The 24014-nt window shown below is 39.2% G+C and overlaps 1 protein-coding gene across 1 annotated transcript in view; it reads left to right on the forward strand.

Moving 5' to 3' along the window:
• The first annotated feature begins 4624 nt into the window (after window positions 1-4624).
• LOC105026825 (heterogeneous nuclear ribonucleoprotein L-like) overlaps window positions 4625-24014 on the forward strand; it is a 75802-nt gene continuing 56412 nt past the window's right edge. Inside the window, exon 1 of the mRNA XM_010898564.3 lies at window positions 4625-4981. Within this exon, the coding sequence (XP_010896866.2) occupies window positions 4775-4981 (207 nt within the window). The 5' untranslated portion in view covers window positions 4625-4774. The remainder of the gene's footprint in view (window positions 4982-24014) is intronic.

Genomic DNA, 24014 nt, shown 5'->3' on the forward strand with positions numbered 1-24014 from the left:
CAGATATAAGTAGTAGCAGAGGTAGCATTAGTCCATTGACCCATCTTTCCTGATATCAGTGGTATTGGTTGGTAGTGTTGGTGTGAAGGTATGAGGAATGTTTTCCTTGCACATGCCATGACTTTAAGCAACATTCTTGTTGCCCACAACAATGTCATTCTGCAGAATAAATCCATAAAAGCCTTGAGCACCTCTTGCACAGTATCTTATTTGGGCTTAATATTATATAATGGTTGCAACTGTTATTTTCTGGTATTCTCTGTTTATCTGACTGCATTTTCCTATAGTCCTGAGGTTTCTCAATAATCTAAATGGGATATTCTCTCTTTAATCTTCCTTTTCTTCTTCCACTTTTGAATTTGATGCTGTCCTGTCGCTTGTCTATTGAAGCTTAACATTGTTGTCATCTTGTCATTTATTGTTCACCACGTGCCCTTCGAGACTACCTCAATGTGCTTGACCCCATGATATGCTAATTTTCTGAGAATGACGCTCCGCTCATAACTGGGCAATTTCAACCTCCCGCCGTCTATCACTCAGCCCATTGAATCCACTAGGCCCTCACCCACTGAATTGGTCTGTACATTAAATGCATTATCATAACTTTCTTCTTTTCTATGAAAAAACATGTTCTTGACACTAGCCAATCAGGCTTCAAGACAGGTCATTCAACCGAGACAGGATCTTCACGCTGCCCAGGCTGACTTTCTCACATCTATTCTCACCCTCCTTGATCTATCTGTTGCCTTAGACATAATGACCCATCAGATCCTCCAGTCATTCCTCATGGGGCTGGCCATATCAGGCCCTGCACACTGATTAACTGCATCCTACCACCATTCCTTCCAGATGACGTGAAGAGGATCTGTGTCTGCTCCGTGGGCTCAAATTGCTGGTGTTTGGCCAGGGTTTGGTTTTAAGCCCTTTCTTCTTTTTTCTGTGTCTAACATTGCTATGCAGATGACATTCAACACGTTTTCTCCCCTCTGACCCTTCTGACACCCAGGTGGCAAAGAACATTTCAGCATGCCTGCCGACACCATTGCTTTAAATGCTTCCCACTACCTCATGCTCAACCTTGACAAAAAGGAGCAGCTTTCCCTCTGCCCTTCCTCTTGACCACACCCTGCTGTTCTCTGCAAACATCAAGGTGATTACTTGCTCTGCTACATTAATGGCGTGCAACCTAATCTCACAGAGGATGCCGCACAGCCCAAGTCCAAGCCCAAGTCTCATTTCTGGACTACTGCCGATCTCTGTTGGTAGGGTCCCTGTTTGTGCTGGCAAACCACTGCAACAAATCCAGAATGCCAAAGCCAGGCTGGTGTTCAATCTTTTGAAGTTCTCTCATGTCACCCTGCTCTACTGCAGACTCCACAGTTGAAGTTTACAGCAAGGGTCCAGGTTGGTCATGGGATTGTACAAACTCATTTTATTTTCTCTGAATGTGTTGTGAAGGTGTGTCATACCATACATATAGAACAATATTCTGTTTGTTATAGAACAGAAAAATTCTGTCTTCAGAAATTACATTCTATAGAATTATTTGATATCCGTTGCTCTTTTCACATTTCTTCTTTTTTTAATTTCAGTACATGTATTGCCATTACAATGTATATTATTAATTCTGTAAATGTTTTGCTGAACTTTGTTATTTCTTAATAAATCTTTGTTTATAAAAACACTGTTCTCTGAGAATGCATAATTAATAATTCATTATACTTTCAGAAAATTACATGATAATGAATTCAATTAAACCTTTATAAATAGCAGGACTACAGTTTTTAATAGCCTCTAGCAAAATGTGGGTGGTGCTCCATTTCTCTACATATTCCTTACTGTATAATTGATTAAAAATGTTTAAGTAACTGCCCAGTGAATATTTAACATTTGAAAGTTGATAATATATGAATATCTTTTGCCAGGTTCCTGGGAGGAGCAGTGGTATAAGTCAAATGTTGCTATTAGCATTTTAACAGCAACACTATATCACAGTTTGTTTGTGAAATCCACATTTGTGACATGCACACAAGACCTTTTTTAAAGCACACGGTTTTCTTTAGGTGTTTGGAGTTCATGTATTGGTTATTCTCATTGGCTGACTGATCTTCCATTTCAAGTAGACAGAATGCTTTTACATAACATTTGTGTCTATTTCACTAAATCCTGTGACACTGTTGACAGTGTTAGGGTCCCAGCAAACAGCGACTTAAAAAAAGCTGGTGGTCAGGTCCCACTCTATTGACACCTTCTGGTAGGTTGGTGATTGTGTTGGCAACAGATGTCCAGGTTGTCATGTCAAAGCCCCCAAGGAAGCAGTTAGGATGACCTAATAAGCTATATCTTAGACAAAGTTTGCAGATAGCAGGAGATAGCAACAGTCAACACTACCCATTCTGATAAGTCCTTGCAAGTCGTTTATCACAATAAATATGTTCATTTACTGATAGATAATGGAGGCATATTTAGATGGGATTTTGGCATAGGATTTTGTATTCGAGTGAGTCAGTTTTTATAAAGATTTAATGTTGATTGATTTAACAACTACCAGTAATTCCTGTTTTGGCATACCTGGCTTGAAAACTTGACTTACCTGACTTCTGCTTCAAGAATGCACATGACCTTCCTCGAACAAACGTCTCATCTAGTCACATCCTTTAAAAAAGCTAGATCTGGTGCACGGGATATATAAGGTTAAAAACAGGGTGCTAATATTTATACTAGAAGATTTGTGCAAGTATATATATATAAGATTTTTTTTTTGCATATCCCACTCCCCCTAAATCACCATGGGAGAGTGGTGTCAGATCAAGAGTACAGTAGATTACAGACGGCAACCTGTGCTGATTTGGGTTAAGTGCCTTGCTCAAGGACAGATTGATAGATGCAGTCCATTCCCCAATTCCTATGTTGTAGTAGTCCATTGTCATGTCTGCCCGCATGCTGCAGTTTTAATGAACCATAGCTCCTTAAAAATGATGTTCGGTCATGAATGTCAACAAGGAATGTTTACTCAAGACCATTAACATTTATTTTGTTCTCAAGGCACTATACCTTATTGGGTCATTCATTTCAGGCAAACAACATGAGACTTTCTCAGTGATTTTCAGGAAGTTCCAGGTCTGGCAAAGGAGGGAAAAAAAGGAACAGAGAAATCAAAATGTCTGAATGAAAGAAGGGAAATGAAAATAGAAGATGGTATTATTAGGTATAGAGAAGAAACCTAATAATCATTTCTGTTTTAAGATAAATACAAGATAAAGATTCACAGATGGAGAGAAAATCTTGGTGAAAATGTTAAGAAAATATTAGAAAGACTTTGAAACTTCTCTGTTAGTCTTTGTTCCTCGTTTTCTTTCTTCTATTTACAGTCCCCTAAAATAGAGACAGAAAATCTATATTTGACACTCGTGAGTCTTTGTTACCTTTTGCACATTCTGAAAACAACCACTCCGAAACAAAAACCACCACAAAGCTTAGACAATTGATCCTCAGAGCTTTTATCCTTTAATTGCTGTTCTCTCTGCTTTTGCTATCTGTCCTCCTCCATTCAACACTCTTTGTGACTCTTGGGAATGGAACAGAATGCCTTTACTATTGTTGCGGGATACATGTGGTTGTGCATTTTTCCACACAAAGAGTAATAGCAACAGATAGTCTAGTGTTATGAGAGTTGGGGCAGTACCTGCAAATGTTGCTGGTTTGAATCCCAGAGCTAACAAGGTAAAATGTCTTATTTCTAAAGCACCTAGCCTTAATTGCTCATGTAACTTGCTCTGGTCATTAGCTATGTCCCAATATCAATACTATCGTACAATTTAGAATGCTTACACATTGTACTCTACGCCATGTTTTTTTTATCATGCATGGGTATGACATAGGAACAGCTCAGCAATTGCTCAGTTGCTTGACTAATTAGGTTAAGTGTTTGATATTCTATCATTTTTACTAGTGTCAAAGTGAGAAGGCTTTAGATAATGCCATGTACAGATAGTACATAGATATGTTGCTATTCAAGACATTTAATTGATTGTTCCATCACCTAGCCTACTAAATAATCTCTCCCCTATACCTGCCTATGTCTCTTGTCAAATCTACCTTCCACTAGGAGAAGTTTTCCAGACCTTTATTTTGGCATTTCATTTCTCTGATTTACCAAGACATTGTTGCATTCTAAGTCACATTAGTGCAGTGCATTATTGGGGACAGAGACAATGTACTGTTATATATGAATCGACTTTAAATAAAAGTCTATTATTGCATTATAATAATATAATCGAGGTACGCACATGCCTGTGGTTGACCTATAGAAATACTATTTGCACGTGGATAAATAATCAGATGCATTTGCTCCCTCGTTAAAGTTCTAACTAGATCTAACTAGACCATTCCGTCATTAGGACTGTGTACATCCTACTGTGGCTTGCCTTGGAGATACACAGAACTTCTATCATATCTGCGATTTTTACGCATAACCCCGGGAGCCAATCAACGGCTGTATTCAGAAGAGAAGCAAAAGGTTGTCCAATGGAAGAAAAAAAACTGACGCACGCTTGGGTTGTCAAAGCTGCAATGTGAACAAAAGAGTGAGGGTGCACGCACGGGGGCGTATTGGTCTGTGACATTACCGTCAATGCGCACAGCTGTCAGAATTCTAGTTCACTTGGTCGACATTCTATCGTGAGCCACATGCATGCTACTTTCCCGATCGTTATAGTGATTTTCTGCGGCGGCGACTTAATTTAACGCAACAAATAGTTCCTATTTATTAACAATGTCTCTCATTGAAGAATACGAGGAAGGGGAGTACGAAAGAGCACCTAAGCGTCTCAAGACGATAGATCCGGAGGAGGAATTGGAGGAAGGGGAGGATTCGGATACAGCATCCGCGGGGCTGCTAGGAGACGAGGATGATGCTACAAGGACCAGCGTGGAAGACCGGGCCCGGTGGTCAACCACAAAATACGGGTCTGGAAGAAAGGTGGGTGCATACATAAGAGTACATTATATTTCTTGCACTTGACCTGGGAAAAAGTAACAGAATCATCAACAATTACCATATTCAAGCAACGTTTTATGATATTTCTTATCTCTTATTATTGGTCAAACGACACTTTTCAGTGAACTTTTTGGACTACGATTAACGGATGGGGCTTGGATCTAGCCAAAGTTTAGAGATTTTTTTTAACGCTTTACCTCTAGACTATATCATGACCTAAGGGTATCGCTTTTCAAACACGTAATTTCCTGACGTTAGTCATTTCCAACACCACAATGTAAGCCTGACCGTTTAAAATGTTATGTAGCTATATTTAAGGCACTCGAGAACGTTCATCATGCAGCGCATTTCATTCCCAATGTCTCCCTCATCATTGCATCGACAGAACTGCGTGTTATTGGCTTCTATATTATTCCATGCCTTCACTTGCTGTATTGACTATAAAAATAAGTCTAATATACTATGCTATTCTTGTCCGTGCAATGTAGGAGAAACTAGTAATTTTCTTTAGAAAGCATAACAAATTAAAATGAAAGGTATCAAAAGCTATAGAAAGTGTGGAGCTCTGAGCTCATGTCAGACAACACATGATTTGGGAGTTCTCAACAGAACGGAGAACGCTATTTAACTTCGTTACCCCATAATTAGATTTTACATTAGTGTCCCCGACAGGCTGGCGGCTTGAAATCCATTTTGTCTGAATATACTGCAGGCTACTAACAGCGTTCATCGTTTTAGACTGTCCCCCGAAGCAATATATCCGTGGGTGTCTGTGCTAAGTTTGCCTAACTAAATTTACACAAACGTTATGAACTCGGGGTTAAAAAATGTATTATAACATTCGGATTAATGTCGCTATGAAAAATGTGGTCCGTTTATTACCCTCAGCAATATTATTTTACCCAAGATGATAAAATAGAGATGCTCATGTACATTCACCCAATCACAACATATTCTATAAAAATATGTATTTAGACAATTATCTACAAAAGTTTCTTCCCGTTGAAATATACTTCTGTGTTAAATTCTGTGTAATGTATATGGATTTGTGGTCTAGGCTGTCAACCTGGTCTCAGGAACCTACGTAGACAATTTAACGAAAATCCATGGCACCCGATTTCGTATGATATGTGACGAAATGTGACGTTAAGTTAGATTACATTACAATGTGCCACCAAAACGTATGATACATAACGATATTATTAAAATGTAACATATCTTATGAACGCTATTACAATGTATGAAATGTTACTAGCGCTATTAAAATGTAAAATAACATACGAGCACCAGACAAACATATGATATTTACGAACCCTATGAAAGAAGATTTTTTTAACAAAATGTTTGGAATGGCAACATTTGGATGAGAAGGCAGTCGCCTTACCCACTGCCTCACACAAGACATGGGGATTTAGGTTGAGTAACAGCAATAGCAAGGTGGCTATAATATGTTATAAAAGCATTTTATCGTTAACATTACGTGGGGTTAGGGTTAGATCTCACAGCACTGGGGTTAAGGTTAGGGTTAAGGTTTGGGCTATGGTTAGGAAACAAAAAAGGTTAGGTTATGGTTTGGTTAGGGTTACGGCTCACAGCTCTGGTGTTCAGGTTAGGATTTGGGTTAAGGTTAGGTATCACAGCACTGGGGTTAAGGTTAGGGTTATGGTTTGGGTTATGGTTTGGGTTAGGATTACAAAGAAAATCACTTCAAACATATGTATGTTGTGACAACCGTACTTGCCAAGAAAGGTAATAGCTTCCTCACTGGTGCAGTGGGTAGTGCACCTGTCTAGGATGTGGAATGTTGCTGGTTCAAACCCAGGTTGCTACTTTTTTTTCTCCATTCCGACTAACGTTATTTTACTGCACACAACATATCTTACGAAATCCCCTGCCTAAAATGTACATAAAATAGTCAACGTCATCCTTCTGAGACCAGGTTGCAACTGTCCTATGATGAATACAGGAGGTATTTAAAAATACAAGATTTCGAATTATAGGTTCTGAATCAAGTCCTTCACTAGAGAAAGCTTTAAGACAAATGTAGTTATTTGAATTCAGAGCTGTCCATTCTCCACTGGCGTTTTTTAGTCATGGACTTAGGCTAATGTTTTCTGTAGAACTAGACCATACCTTCCTAGTGGCACAGCAGTCTAAGTTGCTCTTTTGTAGCACCAAACTAATGACCAAAATCTAGGTTAAAGGCCTTGACTGTTCCACTAATTGACCAATGTGTTCTCATCCCAAAAAACTAATATTTTAAGGGTTATTAATATGAAATGGCATAAGAGGGAAAACTTTTCCATATTTAGCATACCTTGACATGTTTAGTTTTGTCAGATACGCTTGGTAAAGGACAGATTATTTCTACTATTTAGCTCAGGGTTTTCAATCTAACAGCCTTTCAGATACTGGACAGATGCTCTAACCACTAGACTACCTGCCAGCATGATCATGTTTCGCCATCATCCACTTTCAACAGAAGCACTGCATCAAGTTTATCTCTGCTCCTGTTTAATAGCTCGTCTAGTAAAGAATTATCACTAGCACTCTCAGGTAACTGATTGTATATTCTCTTTTATATTGACAACAATGGTAGTGGACATTTCCTACATGCTATTCACAACACATTTTATTTATATTGATGATAGCCTATTGAAACCTCCCATTGGTTATAAAGCAAGTGGAGTGCTACAATGAACAAAATGTCCTTTTGGATGAGGCCTGACAGTAATGTGAAGGGCCAGCACTGACAAGCAAAACAAAACACCCAAGGTGGGAGGCAGTAGGCCTTGTGCAGCTAACAATTCCCCTTGTATTTATGTTTGACGGGGAGAGTTATTGTGAGATGCAGTTTGCTTTCTTAATGGTTTCCAACTGGTGTAATGCCAAGAGGAATTAGGTAATGGGCTGTCCCGCTGCTAGGCTAGTGAAACCTAGGACCTTGTCTGATAAACATCTGCATGTGCGGCAGAACTTTGTTCTAATGCCCGGACGGATGGGAAGTGGAAGAATCACTGAGTCATGTTATGTGTTACCCAAATGGTGTCAATTTCCCTATTTAGTGCACTACTTTTGACACTAAATGAGAAAAAGCCATTTAGGACACATCTATTGGTCCCTCGTGTTTCAGTGGACGGGGCAATGTTACTAACTGTTTGGCATTTTGTGATCACAAAGATAGCAATGTTTAAAGTTTTTGTAAGATTGCAGTGGCCTGGCTAAGAAATTAGTTATTGATTTCAAATCAGCAATGAATGCTGACATACAGATATAAGCTGCAATGTGGATCTAAGTGGCAAAGCTCTAGAAGGACTGAGACTGGGGTCAATATCTGTACTGTGGAAATGCCTTGTACATACCAAACGTTAATGTACTAAATGTGTGTATCATGTAAGCTTTACCAAATGACTGTGTGTGTTGCCATGGACAAATCGCACACATCAATGGTTTGAAAAGGTGAAAAGGTCGAAGGCGGGACTGTTACTAGTAAACACAAAACAAGTACTAGTTGCTATTAAATTACAATTGGCAAATTCCAATGAATAAATGTTAAAACGGCTTTTCGTAGAATCCTATCTAGCTTGATTCCGGCTTGTCATAGGCTATGTATTAGTCTACTACTTCCTGAACTGGGGGTGTTAAATACATTTCTGCCTTTGCCTAAAATCCTTTCATGATGAGGTAAATTGCAGTACTTACCTACTACTACAGTAACCAGTTTTGATCTTATACCTGCCTGTACCTGCAGTCTCGTTTTCTCATCAGTCAAAATAAATCTTAAATCATGTGTAAAAATCTAGTATTCTAGTATTATATTTCTGTAACAAAAAAGTTTAATACATTAGAAGGAAAAAAGAAACATTTAGAAAATAAATTTAAACATGAAAGAAGATCAAGGGGTAATGTTGGCTTCAAATGCAATCAACAGCTTCAGTGTTGAGGAACACTTGTATGTTGCCTTTTTGTTGTATTGTGCTTTCCACATTTCCCACACGTTAAGTTACAAGCAAGCATCTGTTGACCTCTTAAGAAATACTACTTCCTACAACAGATGCTGAAGATGGCAAGATTACTTATTTCTGCGGGGTTGTGGCTTTTTTCTACTTTCCTTTTGATTTCCATGCACCAGAGGAAGCAAGACACTGATGCTATCTTTCTTAGCAATGGTGTTTATATGCTCTATTTCTCAAGTTCATTGAGCTGTAGTAGAAAGGCTTAACACTCCAAGGGTGGTGTTTTAAGTTAAATGTCTTCTTTTTCTACTTCAACTTTTTCCTTTCTTTTTCTTCCTTTTCTACTCCATTTTTGTCATTTTCTTTCTTTCATTTTCATTCTTCTTGTCCTTTTTCTTCTCTCCTGACAGGCTCCAGGGGAAGATTCCCACTGTACTGATCTTATCAGGAGTCACTTAAGAGCTTATGAATTTCACTCAGCTGAGGTGTATATGTAAACAATGTCTCCACCTGTCCCTCTTTGTCTTTTAGTCTGTTGATCTAGCCACTCTTACCTTTCCCTTAGCAGCTTTGCTGGCCCCACAGGTGTTAGGGATTGAGGCAATAATGCAGCTATCCTCTCTTGTGAATGTCTTTCTATGACCAGTATCACTATTTTCTATTTGATACTATTTTCTATTGCTTAAGAATCAGTAGGAAAAGGGATCCAGAGTAACGCTCCAAAATCCTATGGCCATTAGCACCAAGCCAAAACTGTTGTGACACTGAAATGCTAAATTGTATTACCCATACTCTGAAGATATATTACATTTTTGGATGGCATAACAATTCAGCAAAAATTAAAAAATCAACAAAAACAGTTCTACTGTCTAATTGAAGAATGTAACAACAACGGAGCTGCTTGTGTTTAATAAGTGTTTTACCATCGGAAATCAATGTGCAAACAATCAGAAAATTCAAATATTATTTGATGACTGAGATAGGGGAAGTGTGAAATGAATCTTTCCTAGTGGCTTTGTTAACTGCTCTTGGGACATGTTTATCAGTGGACCTTGAGCCACCGGCGCTTATCACACCATTACCATTAGGCCATGTATCTCTCTTCCAGAAGCCAGAAGCTTTCCCCTCTCTCTTAGGCCTCTCTTGCTCACTTACTCTCTGTCTGCCTTTCGCTCCTTGCCCCTTTCCCTCTCTCCATTTCTCTCTAACATCGCAACACAGTACAGCAGTAGTTGCTGCGTCATAGCCAGACAGAGCGTGCTCCAAGTTCAATTAAATAGATCTGGTGTGTCAAACAGATTTTCCCTCAGGGGCCATATTAGGCCTTCATGGAAGTCCGGGGAGCCTTACATAGTCTACTTTCTGTAGATTTTGGAATTGTCAATGTGCCCTAACTGTCTTGCTTTTAGATAGATAGATAGATTAGTTCAACGATAGCAGTATGGGCAGTCAGGTAGATTGGAGCCCCTTGCAGGCTGGATCTGCCACATGGGCTGTATGTTTGACACCCTTGAGTAAGAGTGTGTTGAAACCACTCTGAGACAGTTGGGATTGCATGAGTCAGTTCACCCATGTCAGTACATGACAATGTTTTAGGAAGTACTGGAAAGGATCTCTAACAAGGAATTCTTTCAAATGTTGTTCATTGTCTCTTAGCCCAGGGGTTCTCCATCCCCTCCTCGGGGCTTGACAGCTGTTCCAGGTATTTGAACAATAATCGGAGAAGCACAACCGATTAAACTTGTCAACTCATTATCATACCCTTAATTAATTGGGTAAATCAGACTAGCTAGAATACTGTGAAACGTCTTTCTGTCCCCAAGTAGAGGCTTAAGCTCCAATGTTCTAGGCTACTCACCTACAAAGCAATACTTACATTAATTACTTATGTGAATTAACAGTGAATTTCAAATAGGAAATTTAAATCCTGTTTGCTGCAGTGGCTATTGTGACCAGGGCAATTTATATTTAAGTCCCAAAATCTCTAGAGAGGAAATAGTTAGTGCAGAATATTTTACCTTTTTTTTTTTTGGCAGTTGAACAGTGACACTTGGAAGGAGCGCTATTCTGTAGTTCTGGCCTAGCCAGAGGCCATCATTATCTTTGAAACCCCTTCTTAGCTGAATGCTGACTGGGTCCAGCAACAATCTCAAAGTGGACTTGATGTCTAGCCTAGGGCTGCTTGGCCCGTGGACTGGGCAGCACAGCTCCATGTTAACTCTGTCTGCTTTCAGGTTTGATGTGACACCCGCAGCTGTGGCGGGTCATTTGGAGGGAAGTGAACTGAGGTGAAGTGAACGGAGGTGGAGGGATTTGAAACGCAGGCGTTTAATCTCAGTTTCTCTGTGATCTCAGCATCGTCTTCAGAGGGAAGAGCTTGAAAGCAGCAGTTCCCCTTCTCAGAAAAAGGGGAGTTCTGAAGGCAGGCATGCAGGCGGGCGGCGGCAGCACCCGTGCTTGCCCTAGTTAGCTGGCACATCGCACTGCGGGCCGCTAATTCTCACACAACCCTTTCTGACATCAGAGGGACTGGCGGAGAGACGTTACTTAGTATTCTTTGGCTTTTGCGAGTCAATGTCTTATATAATCCAATGCTGAAATTAATGCTGAGCCAATTTTTTTTATTTTTGCTCTTTCTGTTTTTGGGAGGGTTTATCCCTGTGTATGGAAATGAGGCCTGTGAAATGAGCCCTGTGTATCAGGTTGAAGCCCAGAGTCTGAAATGTAACTTTTTATACCCCATTTATGTTTCCTTTAGGGTCGTTTTACATTGTATTGCTTGTCTTGGATGTACTCAATCCGTAGAAACATTCAATTAAAATTTCAGTAAGCTTTGTTTACATATGATAGCTGTTGGCATTTTGTCAATACAATTATGGATTTTACAATGCAAGAACACTGATATTGATGTGTACATTAAACAGACAAGATGAGGGGATAGCAAATGTTGCTGTTGCTGCATTTTGGATGTCCTTTTTAGGGAAAGTACATTTTATGTGTAGAAGAAAAAGGACTGCCATTAGACATTAGAGACATAAAATTAGCTACTCCTATATTTAGTTGAGTCCTTTAAATAGGGCTGACAAATAGGGCTTTAGCCCACTTGGTCTGTGAATTGCAAGTTTTGCAAAAATTTTTAATTATTAAGCCAATAAGGGAGGAACAGTCTGGAGTGTCTCCCAAGGATAAAAAATGGCCCAGTATCTTCTTATCTTATTGTTAATATGTTGGCGGCGGCCTATTGCAATGCATCTGAGTGCAGCTGTGTTATTGTGATAGATTCATATCCTGGTCACGGCATACCAACTTTACCTAGAAGCCCCTCAAAGGGCGATGCAAATTGTGTCTTCACAATCTGGGTTGGGGTACAGCTGGTCATGATCAAGCAACTTGTGGTGGTTTGGGAGTCTGCAACATAAATTATGGTCAACAAAGGAGCTTTTCTGTGGCCCTTGCGTCCTTGTCAGTCGTTATTATTTGTGTTCACATTTAAAGTGCGTTATCTGTACTTGAAAAGTTGGTAATTTGGTGATTATCAAAGTGCACCATGGACAATGAAGTGCATGAAAGCAAGCGGAAGTCTGCATAAATATTCCTATAATCTAACACTGACATGAAAGTGGTTTGCACAATTTCATTTCTTACCTTTAACTATAACCAGTTCCTTAAATTTATTTTTGAAATGACAGCTTGTCATCTACCCAGATTCCAAAGTATTTTTAATCAAGAATAGTATATACTATAGTTTTATGTGCATTTAGCACCAACCTAAGATCCACAATTGATCCACAACATGATTTTGAATCATGGAATTTCAGATATCATTAATATGCAGACTGAACAGTAACAGACCTAAAATTTTGCCTGGGAAACTCCTTTGTCAACTACGAGAAATTCTGATTTGACCCTATCTGTAATATCCTTCGTTATTTCACTAAGATAAATCTGAAAGCACAAGCAAGTGTTCATGACCAGGCCTAATGTGGTCAGTTTTGTTAGCAAGATGGAATGCAGTTTCAAAAGCTTTTGACAGGTTAATCATTAAAGAAACAGTGCTATTTCACATCCATGGTGTTGGCTGTGTCATTAACAACTAGTGTAGTTGCAGTAATAGTGTTATGCCCTGATCTACAACCAGACTGATTTCTGTTCAAAATGCACAATAATTGACTATGTTACTAGTATCGTCACTTTTGTGTAGTGACAGCACATGGGCGTTTTTCCAAACTTTAGGAATGCCCCCTGAAGGAACTTAGTTTTTACATAGATGGACAAGGATTGTTTGTTCAATATATATGCATGGTATAAATGTCACTATTTCTTGGGGCTTGGCATTCCGTGTTTAGGCGTACCTGTATCTGTTCCTCCATTTCCATGGAGACGGATAAGGTGCTAGACAGACCATCCTGCGACGATGCACCAGCTTCCCCAAGTTCAACTGTTAGATGGTGGGAATCAGCAGAGAGAGAGTAACTAACACTGGCGAGAGCTGTGATTGTAACATCTGGAGATATGTACAATGACTGCAAAATAAACATCGAAGAAGCCTCTATCCCTGATACATTCTTTAACTGAAACAATACAAATATACATGAACAACTATTAGCCTGACGGCTAAAATTAAATAGATCTAACAGCTGGCACTGCGAGCAGAGTGGTTGATTTGGATTGAAAACACACTCCACGTGTTGTCAGCTATGTCCGGAGCCAAGACACAGACGGAGATTGTCAGTTGCGCACAAATCCAATTCCAGGAAAGCTGGCAATCCTCTATTCCCACCTCCTTCTGACGTACCCTGGAGTACTTTTTCCGACAATACATCGGGTGAGTTACAGTGTGGAGAACAAGTATTTAATACCTGCCAACTTTGCAGGTTTTCCTACTTACAAAGCATGTAGAGGACTGTAATTGTTATCATAGGTACACTTCAACTGTGAGAGACGGAATCTAAAACATCCAGAAAAATCATATTGTATGATTTTTAAATAATTAATTTGCATTTTATTGCATGACATAAGTATTTGATCACCTACCAACCAATAAGAATTCTGCCTCTCACAGACCGGTTAGTTTTTCTTTAAGAAGCCCTCCTGTTCTCCACTCATTACCTGTATTAACTGCACCTGTTTGAACTCGTTACCTGTATAAAAGACACCTGTCCACACACTCAATCAAACAGACTCCAACCTCTCCACAATGGCCAAGACCAGAGAGCTGTGTAAGGACATCAGGGATCAAATTGTAGACCTGCACAAGGCTGGGATGGGCTACAAGACAATAGGCAAGCAGTTTGGTGAGAAGGCAACAACTGTTGGCGCCATTATTAGAAAAAGAAGTTCAAGATGACGGTCAATCTCCCTCGTTCTGGGGCTCCATGCAAGATCTCACCTCGTGGGGCATCAATGATCATGAGGAAGGTGAGGGATCAGCCCATAACTACACGGCAGGACCTGGTCAATGACCTGAAGAGAGCTGGGACCACAGTCTCAAAGAAAACCATTAGTAACACACTATATGCCGTCATGGATTAAAATCCTGCAGAGCACTCAAGTCCCCCTGCTCAAGTCAGCACATGTCCAGGCCTGTCTGAAGTTTGCCAATGACCATCTGGATGATCCAGAGGAGGAATGGGAGAAGGTTATGTGGTCTGATGAGACAAAAATAGAGCTTTTTGGTCTAAACTCCACTCGCCGTGTTTGGAGGAAGAAGAAGGATGAGTACAACCCCAAGAACACCATCCCAACCGTGAAGCATGGAGGTGGAAACATCATTCTTTGGGGATGCTTTTCTGCAAAGGGGACAGGACGACTGCACCGTATTGAGGGGAGGATGAATTGGGCCATGTATCGCGAGATCTTGGCCAACAACCTCCTTCCCTCAGTAAGATGAAGATGGGTCATGGCTGGGTCTTCCAGCATGACAACGACCCGAAACACACAGCCAGGGCAACTAAGTAGCATCTCAAGGTCCTGGAGTGGCCTAGCCAGTCTCCAGACCTGAACCCAATAGAAAATCTTTGGAGGGAGCTGAAAGTCTGTATTGCCCAACGATAGCCCCGAAACCTGAAGGATCTGGAGAAGGTCTGTATTGAGTGGGCCAAAATCCCTGCTGCAGTGTGTGCAAACATGGTCAAGAACTGCAGAAAACGTATGATCTCTGTAACTGCAAACAAATATTAAGTTCTGCTTTTGTGATGTATCAAATACTTATGTCATGCAATAAAATGCAAATGAATTACTTAAAAATCATACAATGTGATTTTCTGGATTTTGTTTTACCTATGATAAAAATTACAGACTTCTACATGCTTTGTAAGTGGGAAACCTGCAAAATCGGCAGTGTATCAAATACTTGTTCTCCCCACTGTAAACGCTATCTCACACCATGAGCACTGAATTTAAATCAATATAGTACATCCAATGAGTCAGTATCCTTCTAGGTGAAAATCCTAGGCCACGAGTTGATACCACTCTTAACTACACTATTGGTCTTTTATAGTGGCATAGCATCCTCACGGAATCTATTACAAAGCCTACTAGAGATAGTAGCATCAAAACCTACTTGTAGCATCAAAGCCTGCAGCAATAGTTGTATCAGTATTGGTGAAACCAGTATGCATACAACTGCCATACTTTGAACAGAGTACCTTTTGTTATATGGACGCACATATTTGTGACTATTTCAAACATGGGTATCTGATGCGTGTAAATCAGGTCATCAGGCTTGCCATGATTGTTATAATGCTATACACATATTTGTGGAAGTGTCTGTTACTGTTTCAAAAGACAGGTATCTGATATGTGTACATTTCTTCGGAGTGGTCATCGGGCATGCTCTGATTGCGCTCAGGAGTATTTCTAATTTGTCCTTTCAGAGATGTTACATGTGTCTGTGGCAGAGATAAATGGGTGTCTGGTGCCTGTTAATCTTTCCAGAGTGGTCATCAGGCCTGCCATGATTGTTTTAATTCTATACACATATTTGTGGGAGAAAGTCTGTGTACCTATTTAAAGAAAATTGTGTCTGACGTGCGTCAATCTTCAGAGCGGTATGCTCACTCTAATTGCGTACAGGGCTTATATGTAAAACTCGAGAGTATTACTAATTTGTGCTTTCAGAGGTGTTACATGTGTCTGTGGCAGAGTTAAATGTATACTATACCGTTTCCAATGTGTGACGATAAGTGCATGGCGTTTGTTTAGAAAATCTGGTATTATTGGCTAAAATAGCATAAATATAATAATTCCGGTACTATTGGCTATTTGTCAAAGAGCAGAAGTTAATATGAAGTTAACTTAATGATGTCCGTGGCAAAATCCACTCACGAAAAAAGGGGGATAAGGCCAACCACTCTTGCCATTACAGTAAATGAGATGATCAGTTCTCTGTCAGACAACTTAAAGAAAACTTTTCATTTGGACAAATGTCGACAGGACATAATGAAACAATATGACTTATCTCTGGAAAAATATGTCCTTTTTGAATCATAAGATATTCAAAAGGGCTGATTGAGGAGGAGATTGTCAAACTCATCTCATAAAACACGTTGGTCTTTGTCTGTTCTGGCTGAACTCAGAAAAAGAGGTGACAAGAATGAAAGCGAGTCACCCGGGGAAGTCATGAAAAGTAACAGAGCTCTGGCTGAACAGAAGCAGAAAAAAGAGCAACAAGGAAGTGAGAATATAAGGAAACAACAACGAGCTGGTGAGAGAAGAACCGGCTGGGAGCGCATGACTGTGGGACCCAAAATTGGATTCCAGGCTACCCATTGGATGATGATGGTGACAAGCATGCATATCATCTATCGTATCTCTGTGCGAGATTGTGGTGAAAGAAGATAAGGAGAACACCTTTGGAGTGACTGTTGACGTTCTAACACAACTAGACAGAGACATGAATCTGACACATGATCTGTGATCAGAGTCATTCAGACGTCCAATGGTTCTTCTATTTCTTCTGCAGCGATGAAAGGAACCTGTAATTATTGTGGACCCGTATAGTAACGATGCAAGGAAAGGCGTAAGGATGACAGACGTAAAAAGACAACCTACGAATCAGGACAAAACAACAGAGGCACCAGTTGTGATGATGTCACCGTGGTGCAACAATTCAAGAAACTCTTCACAGCTGTCGGGTGCGGCAGAGGGAGACTAGATGAACCCTCTTGCGTCCCATCCTTGCTGGTGTAATATAGAAAATCTGATGGCATTTGTGCTAATCTGCTGGTAAACAACGTCGACATTGAGTTCCTAGTGGCTACCAGAGCTGACAACCACTGTGTTACCATCACAGAAAGCTAAAGTAATAAGCTCACAATACGCCAGTAATACGAAGACCGCTACAGGTACTTGTACATACATATACTTAATACTTGTACATTTCCTGCCCTCTTCTATTTGCACTTTGGTTAGATGCAAACTACATTTCGTTGTACTGTACCTGTACTGTTCAATGACAATGAAGTTGAATCTAATTAATCAGATTTCTATTGGACCACTGACAATTGAATCCAACATGTGGCTGAGGCCATTTGTACAAGAATGTGTCACAGAACTTGTGGCTTAAACAGACGCATGTCAACAGGCTGAAGGGAAAACGGTAACCATCTACAGCGATTCAGGATTCGCCTTTGGTGTAACACACAACGTCAGACAGATCTGGAAGGGCAAATCTAGATGGATACATGTTAGTCACTGGAGAGTTATTCAACATGACGAGACGCAGAGTCTAGATACTAAAGATCTGAATACACTAGATAGTCTGGGGCAGATCTGACAGGACCCCAGATTTGACAGGAAGGTTGAATATGTGTGTTACAACTTTGGAGATGAAGGGATCAGCACTAGCCAACAGACCTGGATGAAGTTTATCTGCCTCTGTGGATTTCCTAATGTTGATTACCAACAATGTATCTTCCACGTCTTTTTCTGTGAAAAGGCTCAGTCAAGATTTTGGCTATTAACAACAGTGTTCCCAAAGGATTTATGTTTTGGGCAATGATGTTTTATTAAATAGATTACCTGCTGCAATTAAGGAATGATTGAAGGCATAAAAAAGTACTTTTCTTTCTGGAATTTGTCCGGAGTTATAGACTATATTTCTAGTTGAGAGATGGAGGCAATGTTTTTCAGTGTTTTCACGGTTTTCCAGAATTTGTGAATATGGCCCACAATCTCTAAAAACACAATTTAACTTATTTCAGCATTTGCAAATAATTCAGCATTCCTTAAAATAATTTTTTTAAACAGTAAGCCTAACTTCAGCTTTCAGAAAACCTAGGATAATTGCTTAAAAAGGGAAGTATGAAGGGGAACACCTAGCAAATTGAATTGATTACTATTTAAATAGAAAGAAATACATGCAGCTTGTCCAAAGCATATTGATCAGTGTTAATTAGTCTGTTAAAAAGGAAAATATTAAATCATATTTACCATGCCAGGTTGGAGGATTAAATGGTGCTTTGTCTGTTTGACAAAAGATCAGCAGATTATGCCTCAATGTGCAATTACTGTTAAATAATTAATGAATTGTCAGAGATAACAATCTTTTTAAAAGAAGATCTATTAAGAGCAAGCAAGTAATGAAAACGTGCATTGTAATAAATTAGGCCCACACAGGTTTTTATACAAAAGTACCTAAATAAAATGTAGACTAGTGCTTCTACAATAACATATAATTAAATGGTGCATAACATAAACATTAAAGAGTGAAAATAGAATATGTATATAGTATTATAACAATACGCTTGTAGGCCTAATATCATAAAATATGTCGAATGTGCTTCCTATCGCTACTCTGCACTGTGTAGTCCTGTACATCTCAGTGCTGCCAAAGCATCAAAAACAGTTGGAAAGAGAAGGTGATGTAGACACTTGGTAACAGCAACAAAGTTAGCAGTTATATAACCAAGACTACAACTCCTGCTATTTCATCATTCTTTTTCTGTATATAAACATTTCTTCATGAATACACTATATTTTATTAATGTTTTAAAGTGGTTCTATATTACTTCCATGATGATCTTAACTGCCAGTCTAGTAGAGCCCCTCATTGAGGCTCTTTTCCTCGTTCCATCTTTCCTTGCCTCGCCACAGAAACTCCCACTTGTGAGTGTCATAGATTGGAATGTGTCCCACGGTGTATATCACACCAGGCTTTTGCTTCATAATACCATGCTTGCTCTTCCTGGAAGTCCGATAGATTTAGTGTGCTTGGAGAAGAGTTATCTCAGGTAAGGACAACAACTTGCAGCAGCCCAACCTACTACAAGGACTTGATAGAGCGCAAAGAGGGCCGCAGGACTGATTTGGCTAGTGCCTAATGAGCAAAATCCTTGTTTTGTCATCTGTTTGTGTGATGAAGGTGATTGTGCATTTTGAGTGATTACAGTTGTCTGATATGGATAATATGAGAATGAGTATTCTACCACATCTGTTGACAAGTAATTATAGAACATTGTCATTTCAGACAGATCTGTGTGACAAAATGTTACTAATTAGAATCCTAAGATACATTTCAGTTGTGTCCATTTCAGGTGAACTGACACCCCCGAGGGCCCTGCAGATGATCCCAGTATGAATTAATAAGTATGGTTAGAGGCTATTAAGCACACCTGTTGTTAATAATTATTGTCATGTCTCTGTCTATATAATCAGGCCAATCTGGGTAGTTTTGGCCCTCCAGACCAAGCACAAATGGAACATGCATGAGGATGTGGCAGGCTGGAAACTCTGCCAACCTTGCCTTTATTTAAGGTTTTTATTTATTTTGTATGTCAGAGGAAGTGTTGTTCTTCTCTGTGGTCTTGTCCTCCCTACAAGTATGACGGTTAGCAGACAGTGTCATAAGTGTTTCTCACCTTTGTCTCAGTCATAGTGTTATGTGGTTTTGGAAAGCCTTCATTTGTCAAGTTTGGGTTTCTGTTAATATGGACAATTGTAAATCTTATCATTTGTGTTTGTGTGTGTTGCTGGTGTTAGGTGAAATGTGGAGCATGCTTTCTCTAATACTAAGTTGTTTATTTTCCTCACGTTCAAAGCATATGCTGATCAGTAGGGACTTTATTTAACTTTAAGGGTGAAGGTGAAATTCTCAAAGGAGAACTGGGATGTATGTGCTATGAATACAGAATACATCAAGGAGAGGTAAATGTATGAATTAAATAAAAAGATAATAATCTTCCTCAAACAGTCGTGGGAGTGGATATACAATTCCTATTATAAGTATTCCTATTATAGTATTCACCAGCAAGAACTTTTTTAATTTACACTGTGGGATTGAAATGGATTTTGGAATGTTTGTCACTGATCTGCAATACTCCATAATGTTGGAGTAAGAAGGAAATGCTCTAAAGGGGATATCCTGCTACTTTTTATGAGCATTTGTCTATATATATTCTGACATTGACCTTAAAGGGATAGATCATGCAACAGCAATTAAATCAAATTAACCTTACTTTCACTTGCAGTAGCGACAGTTCAATGTTCTCCACACATTGTCTTATTCTTTTATCCTTATCCTTTTATTTGGTACAAATCTTCTAATTTGTACCAAATAAAATTGTACAGTCAAGTATAGTTAATTTATTGGAGAATTGATATTTCTCTGATCCTCAAACAGTAATCTATTCACCCGATAGAAGTTTTTTTTTTTTTTACTGTAGCAAAACAGAATTTCTGTAGCAAAACAGAATTTAACTTTTACATCCTAGCTCACTACCTGGATTAAAAACTCCAGTTTGGTTTCAAGTACGGTTGAGTTTGAGTGCCCAGCTAAGCAAGATCAATGTAGGTGGTCAGACAGCTCATGTCAGCAGTCATTTTTGCCGATATGCTTCGATTCAGTCCCTGTCTGTCCGAAGTTAGACGAATAGTCAGCATGAGGCTGGGTTGTGAAGAATCCTTGTTTTAGGCTTTTGTCAGACATAGTGGCAGGTCAATATACTGAGTGTTCACCACCTCCTGTAGAGCCCCGTAGTTGTTTCCAGAATGTTTGTAAGCTGTGAAAATACAGTTCAATAGGGTCTCAGTAGTAGAGCGATAGTATTTGAAGAATGCTGGTGGCCTTGATGTTCCAAGTCCTTTGCTATGTGGATAATGAGGAACGTAATCTAATAAACCTCCTTACTCCAGCCCCTTAATGTGAATTTGGGCGTGTTGCACCCTCTTTTAGCTATAGTCAACAGCTACCATCTTCAATCAATCAATAAAACCCTTTTTACATCAGCAGTTTTCACAAAGTGCTTTTACAAAACATCCAGTCTGAAACCCCAAGGAGCAAGCAACAACAGTGTTGAAGCACAGTGTCTAGGAAAACTCAGTGGCTAGCCAGCACAGTAGCTAGGATAGAGGGGCCGACATTTAGGAAGAAACCTAGAGAGTAACCAGGCTCGGAGGGGTGACCAGTCCTCTTCTGGCTTTGCTGGGTGAACATTTTAAAAGTAGAAGTTGTAATAAATAAATGCATTTGGGCTGTGTCCAGAGTCTATAAAACCTAATCCAGGTCAGAAGCATGACCAGATGGACAAGGACAGGGACAACTTCCCTTTGGGTTCCTCGTCAAGCCTAAAACCTTGGTGTTGTCTGCAAATCTTGTGAAATAGTGTGTTGATCTCAATTAACCTTTGGTAGTGTGAATAGGTTCATAGACAATACACAGCATTCTTACATAGCTATTCATCTTTGCTAGGTGGATAAAAATAGCAATGGACATCTTTAATTTGAAGACCATTGTATTTATTTATTTTGTGTGCATCACAGATCACAAAGCTGTTGAGGTACTTTATGGTGACACTGAATGATGTACTGGCTTTCAGCACAATCTGTGTTTCTTCTGTTCATTCAAAATGTTCAGTTAGGATATGTCTGAATTGATTTTGGGGTAACAATGTCATCCAGACATTTCCTAATAAAGTCTGTGACTGCTGTTGAGTGTTCCCCAATGTTGGTGGGATCCTGCGTGGATCTCTGAATATATTTCAGTCTTTAGTCCTCTTTTCCCCATTGTGTTACTGTCTTAACTGTTTATCTCTCATTCATTTCTTCTTGTAGGTAAGGCTGGGGTTGCAATTTTTTTTTTTTAATACGGAATTGTACTTGGCTGGAAGAATAAACATTCCTTTTTTTTAAAATGATACTGTCCCCATCTGAGCATTCAGTCAGTTTAATGTACAGATTTTGTTTTGCTCATCAATTTGAGGCGGCTGTAGAATGAGTAATAATAACTGGGATACAATAAACACTATGCAGTATTTCATTTTTATTGAGTGAACATTTACTGTCTGTGACGTGAAGTAAAACTTAGTTCATACGCTAATTTAACTGCAAAAACGTCCTCTTTGTACCCGTGTTTCAACTGCATACAGCCTAGGCCAAATAATGCAACTATTACATCAGTTATGTGGCCAGTAATATGCTCACATGCCATTATTCAGCTCAGTAAGCTCTGCCTCCCCTCTTCTCCCACACTACTGGAATCCTTTTCTTGATAGCCTACTAGTAGTCAAAAAAGCCCCAAATGTACAACAAGTTATTGTAGTCTAGCTCTTACTGGATTCCATGAACCAGTGGGAATAGCTTTTAAAAGACAGGTTAAAGATGAAGAGAGATGGAGTAGATATTTTGGTCCTGACTAACAAAGCAAATGTTAAAAGCTGATGCGCAAATGTAACACAAATCCAGGCATTGTACTTGCACTCTGTGTTTGTAGTTAAGCTATTGTCATTTATTGTTGTTAGTTGGTAGTCATGTTTACATATTCCATATTCCATTTTCTATACTGTATTTCTTGTCTCTTTGATGTGAGAATTGTGTTGTCAGTCTACACCTGTTGGTTAAATTTTTTTTTTGCACAGCTTATGAGACTTATCTAAAAAGTCTCAAATCTAAAATTATATCACAAAGTTATTTCTAACATGCATCAATTCAGGGGAGTGAATTACATACATTTACTATTTCACTTTGACAATACAGAGTTATTTGAGAAGATTGTTGACAAAAGACAAAATCGGTTTGTTTCACTTTGTAAAATACAATGTAGATACATAATTATAGGCACCGTAGGGATTTTCTGTCTGTGCAAGTAAAAGGCAAAACTGTTCAGCTCTCCCAGATACCTTTCACGTTGTTTGGGCAATTTACTCTCAAAGATTGATCAATTTCATAGTGAATATGGTGATTGGGACCTCTTTCCATCTCTTTGGTTCTCTCTAAAGAGATGGAAAGAGGTCTCATCTGTGTATGTATGCCATTACACTGTAGTATCAATTCCAGCATGGGTGGAGGAAATGAGGCCATCTCCATGTTAAATAGTCAATTTCGTTATAATTCATAGTTCAGCCCCACTGATGACTTGGTTGAATTTGCCTGCCGACCTGGTTGAAGTCATCCGGAGGGATGATGTTTGCAAATGTCACGGTTTGGACTAAATATAAATGTTGAATTTCCTTTATGGTGATATCAATGCAAGAACATTTCCCAGTTATATACACTAAGCATCTCAATACTTCTCACAGATGGAAAAAATACATTGATTCCAAAGCAATGTGCAAATTGAGCCTGGTCAATAAAATGTTCCCAGTGGAAGCAACATCATAGGAACAATAAAAATGCAGCCTTTTGAAATGTTCCTTTGTAGTGAAAATAAGAAATATGCTTCACAGCGCAAAATGTTGAAGAAATATTGAAAGAAAGGGCCGGGAAAAAGTATCTGAAGTTCATCAAAGGAGTGAAAACTTTCATGTCTTCTCTGCTAGGTCAAAGTGCAATTGCAAAAGTAGGACATAGAATCAAATCATAATAACCTCTGTGGCTCTAAGGAGAGAAGACAAAATGTGTGCGTATAGAACCTCAATTGCAGTCTATTCCCTATGTAATACACTTCCTTCACCAGGGCCCATAATGCTCTGGTCACATGTCATAAACTAGCCTATATTTTCTTAGTTAACCATGAAGTTGCATCAGTTCAGGTTTGCTGTATGTTGTGAAATAAATTTTTCTTCTGGTTGGAAAAGGACTAAACAAAGCAACCCGCCATGTTTAATCTTGCATTCAAAGATGAG

Source organism: Esox lucius, chromosome 9, assembly GCF_011004845.1.
Source record: "Esox lucius isolate fEsoLuc1 chromosome 9, fEsoLuc1.pri, whole genome shotgun sequence".
NCBI classification, from domain to species: domain Eukaryota; kingdom Metazoa; phylum Chordata; class Actinopteri; order Esociformes; family Esocidae; genus Esox; species Esox lucius.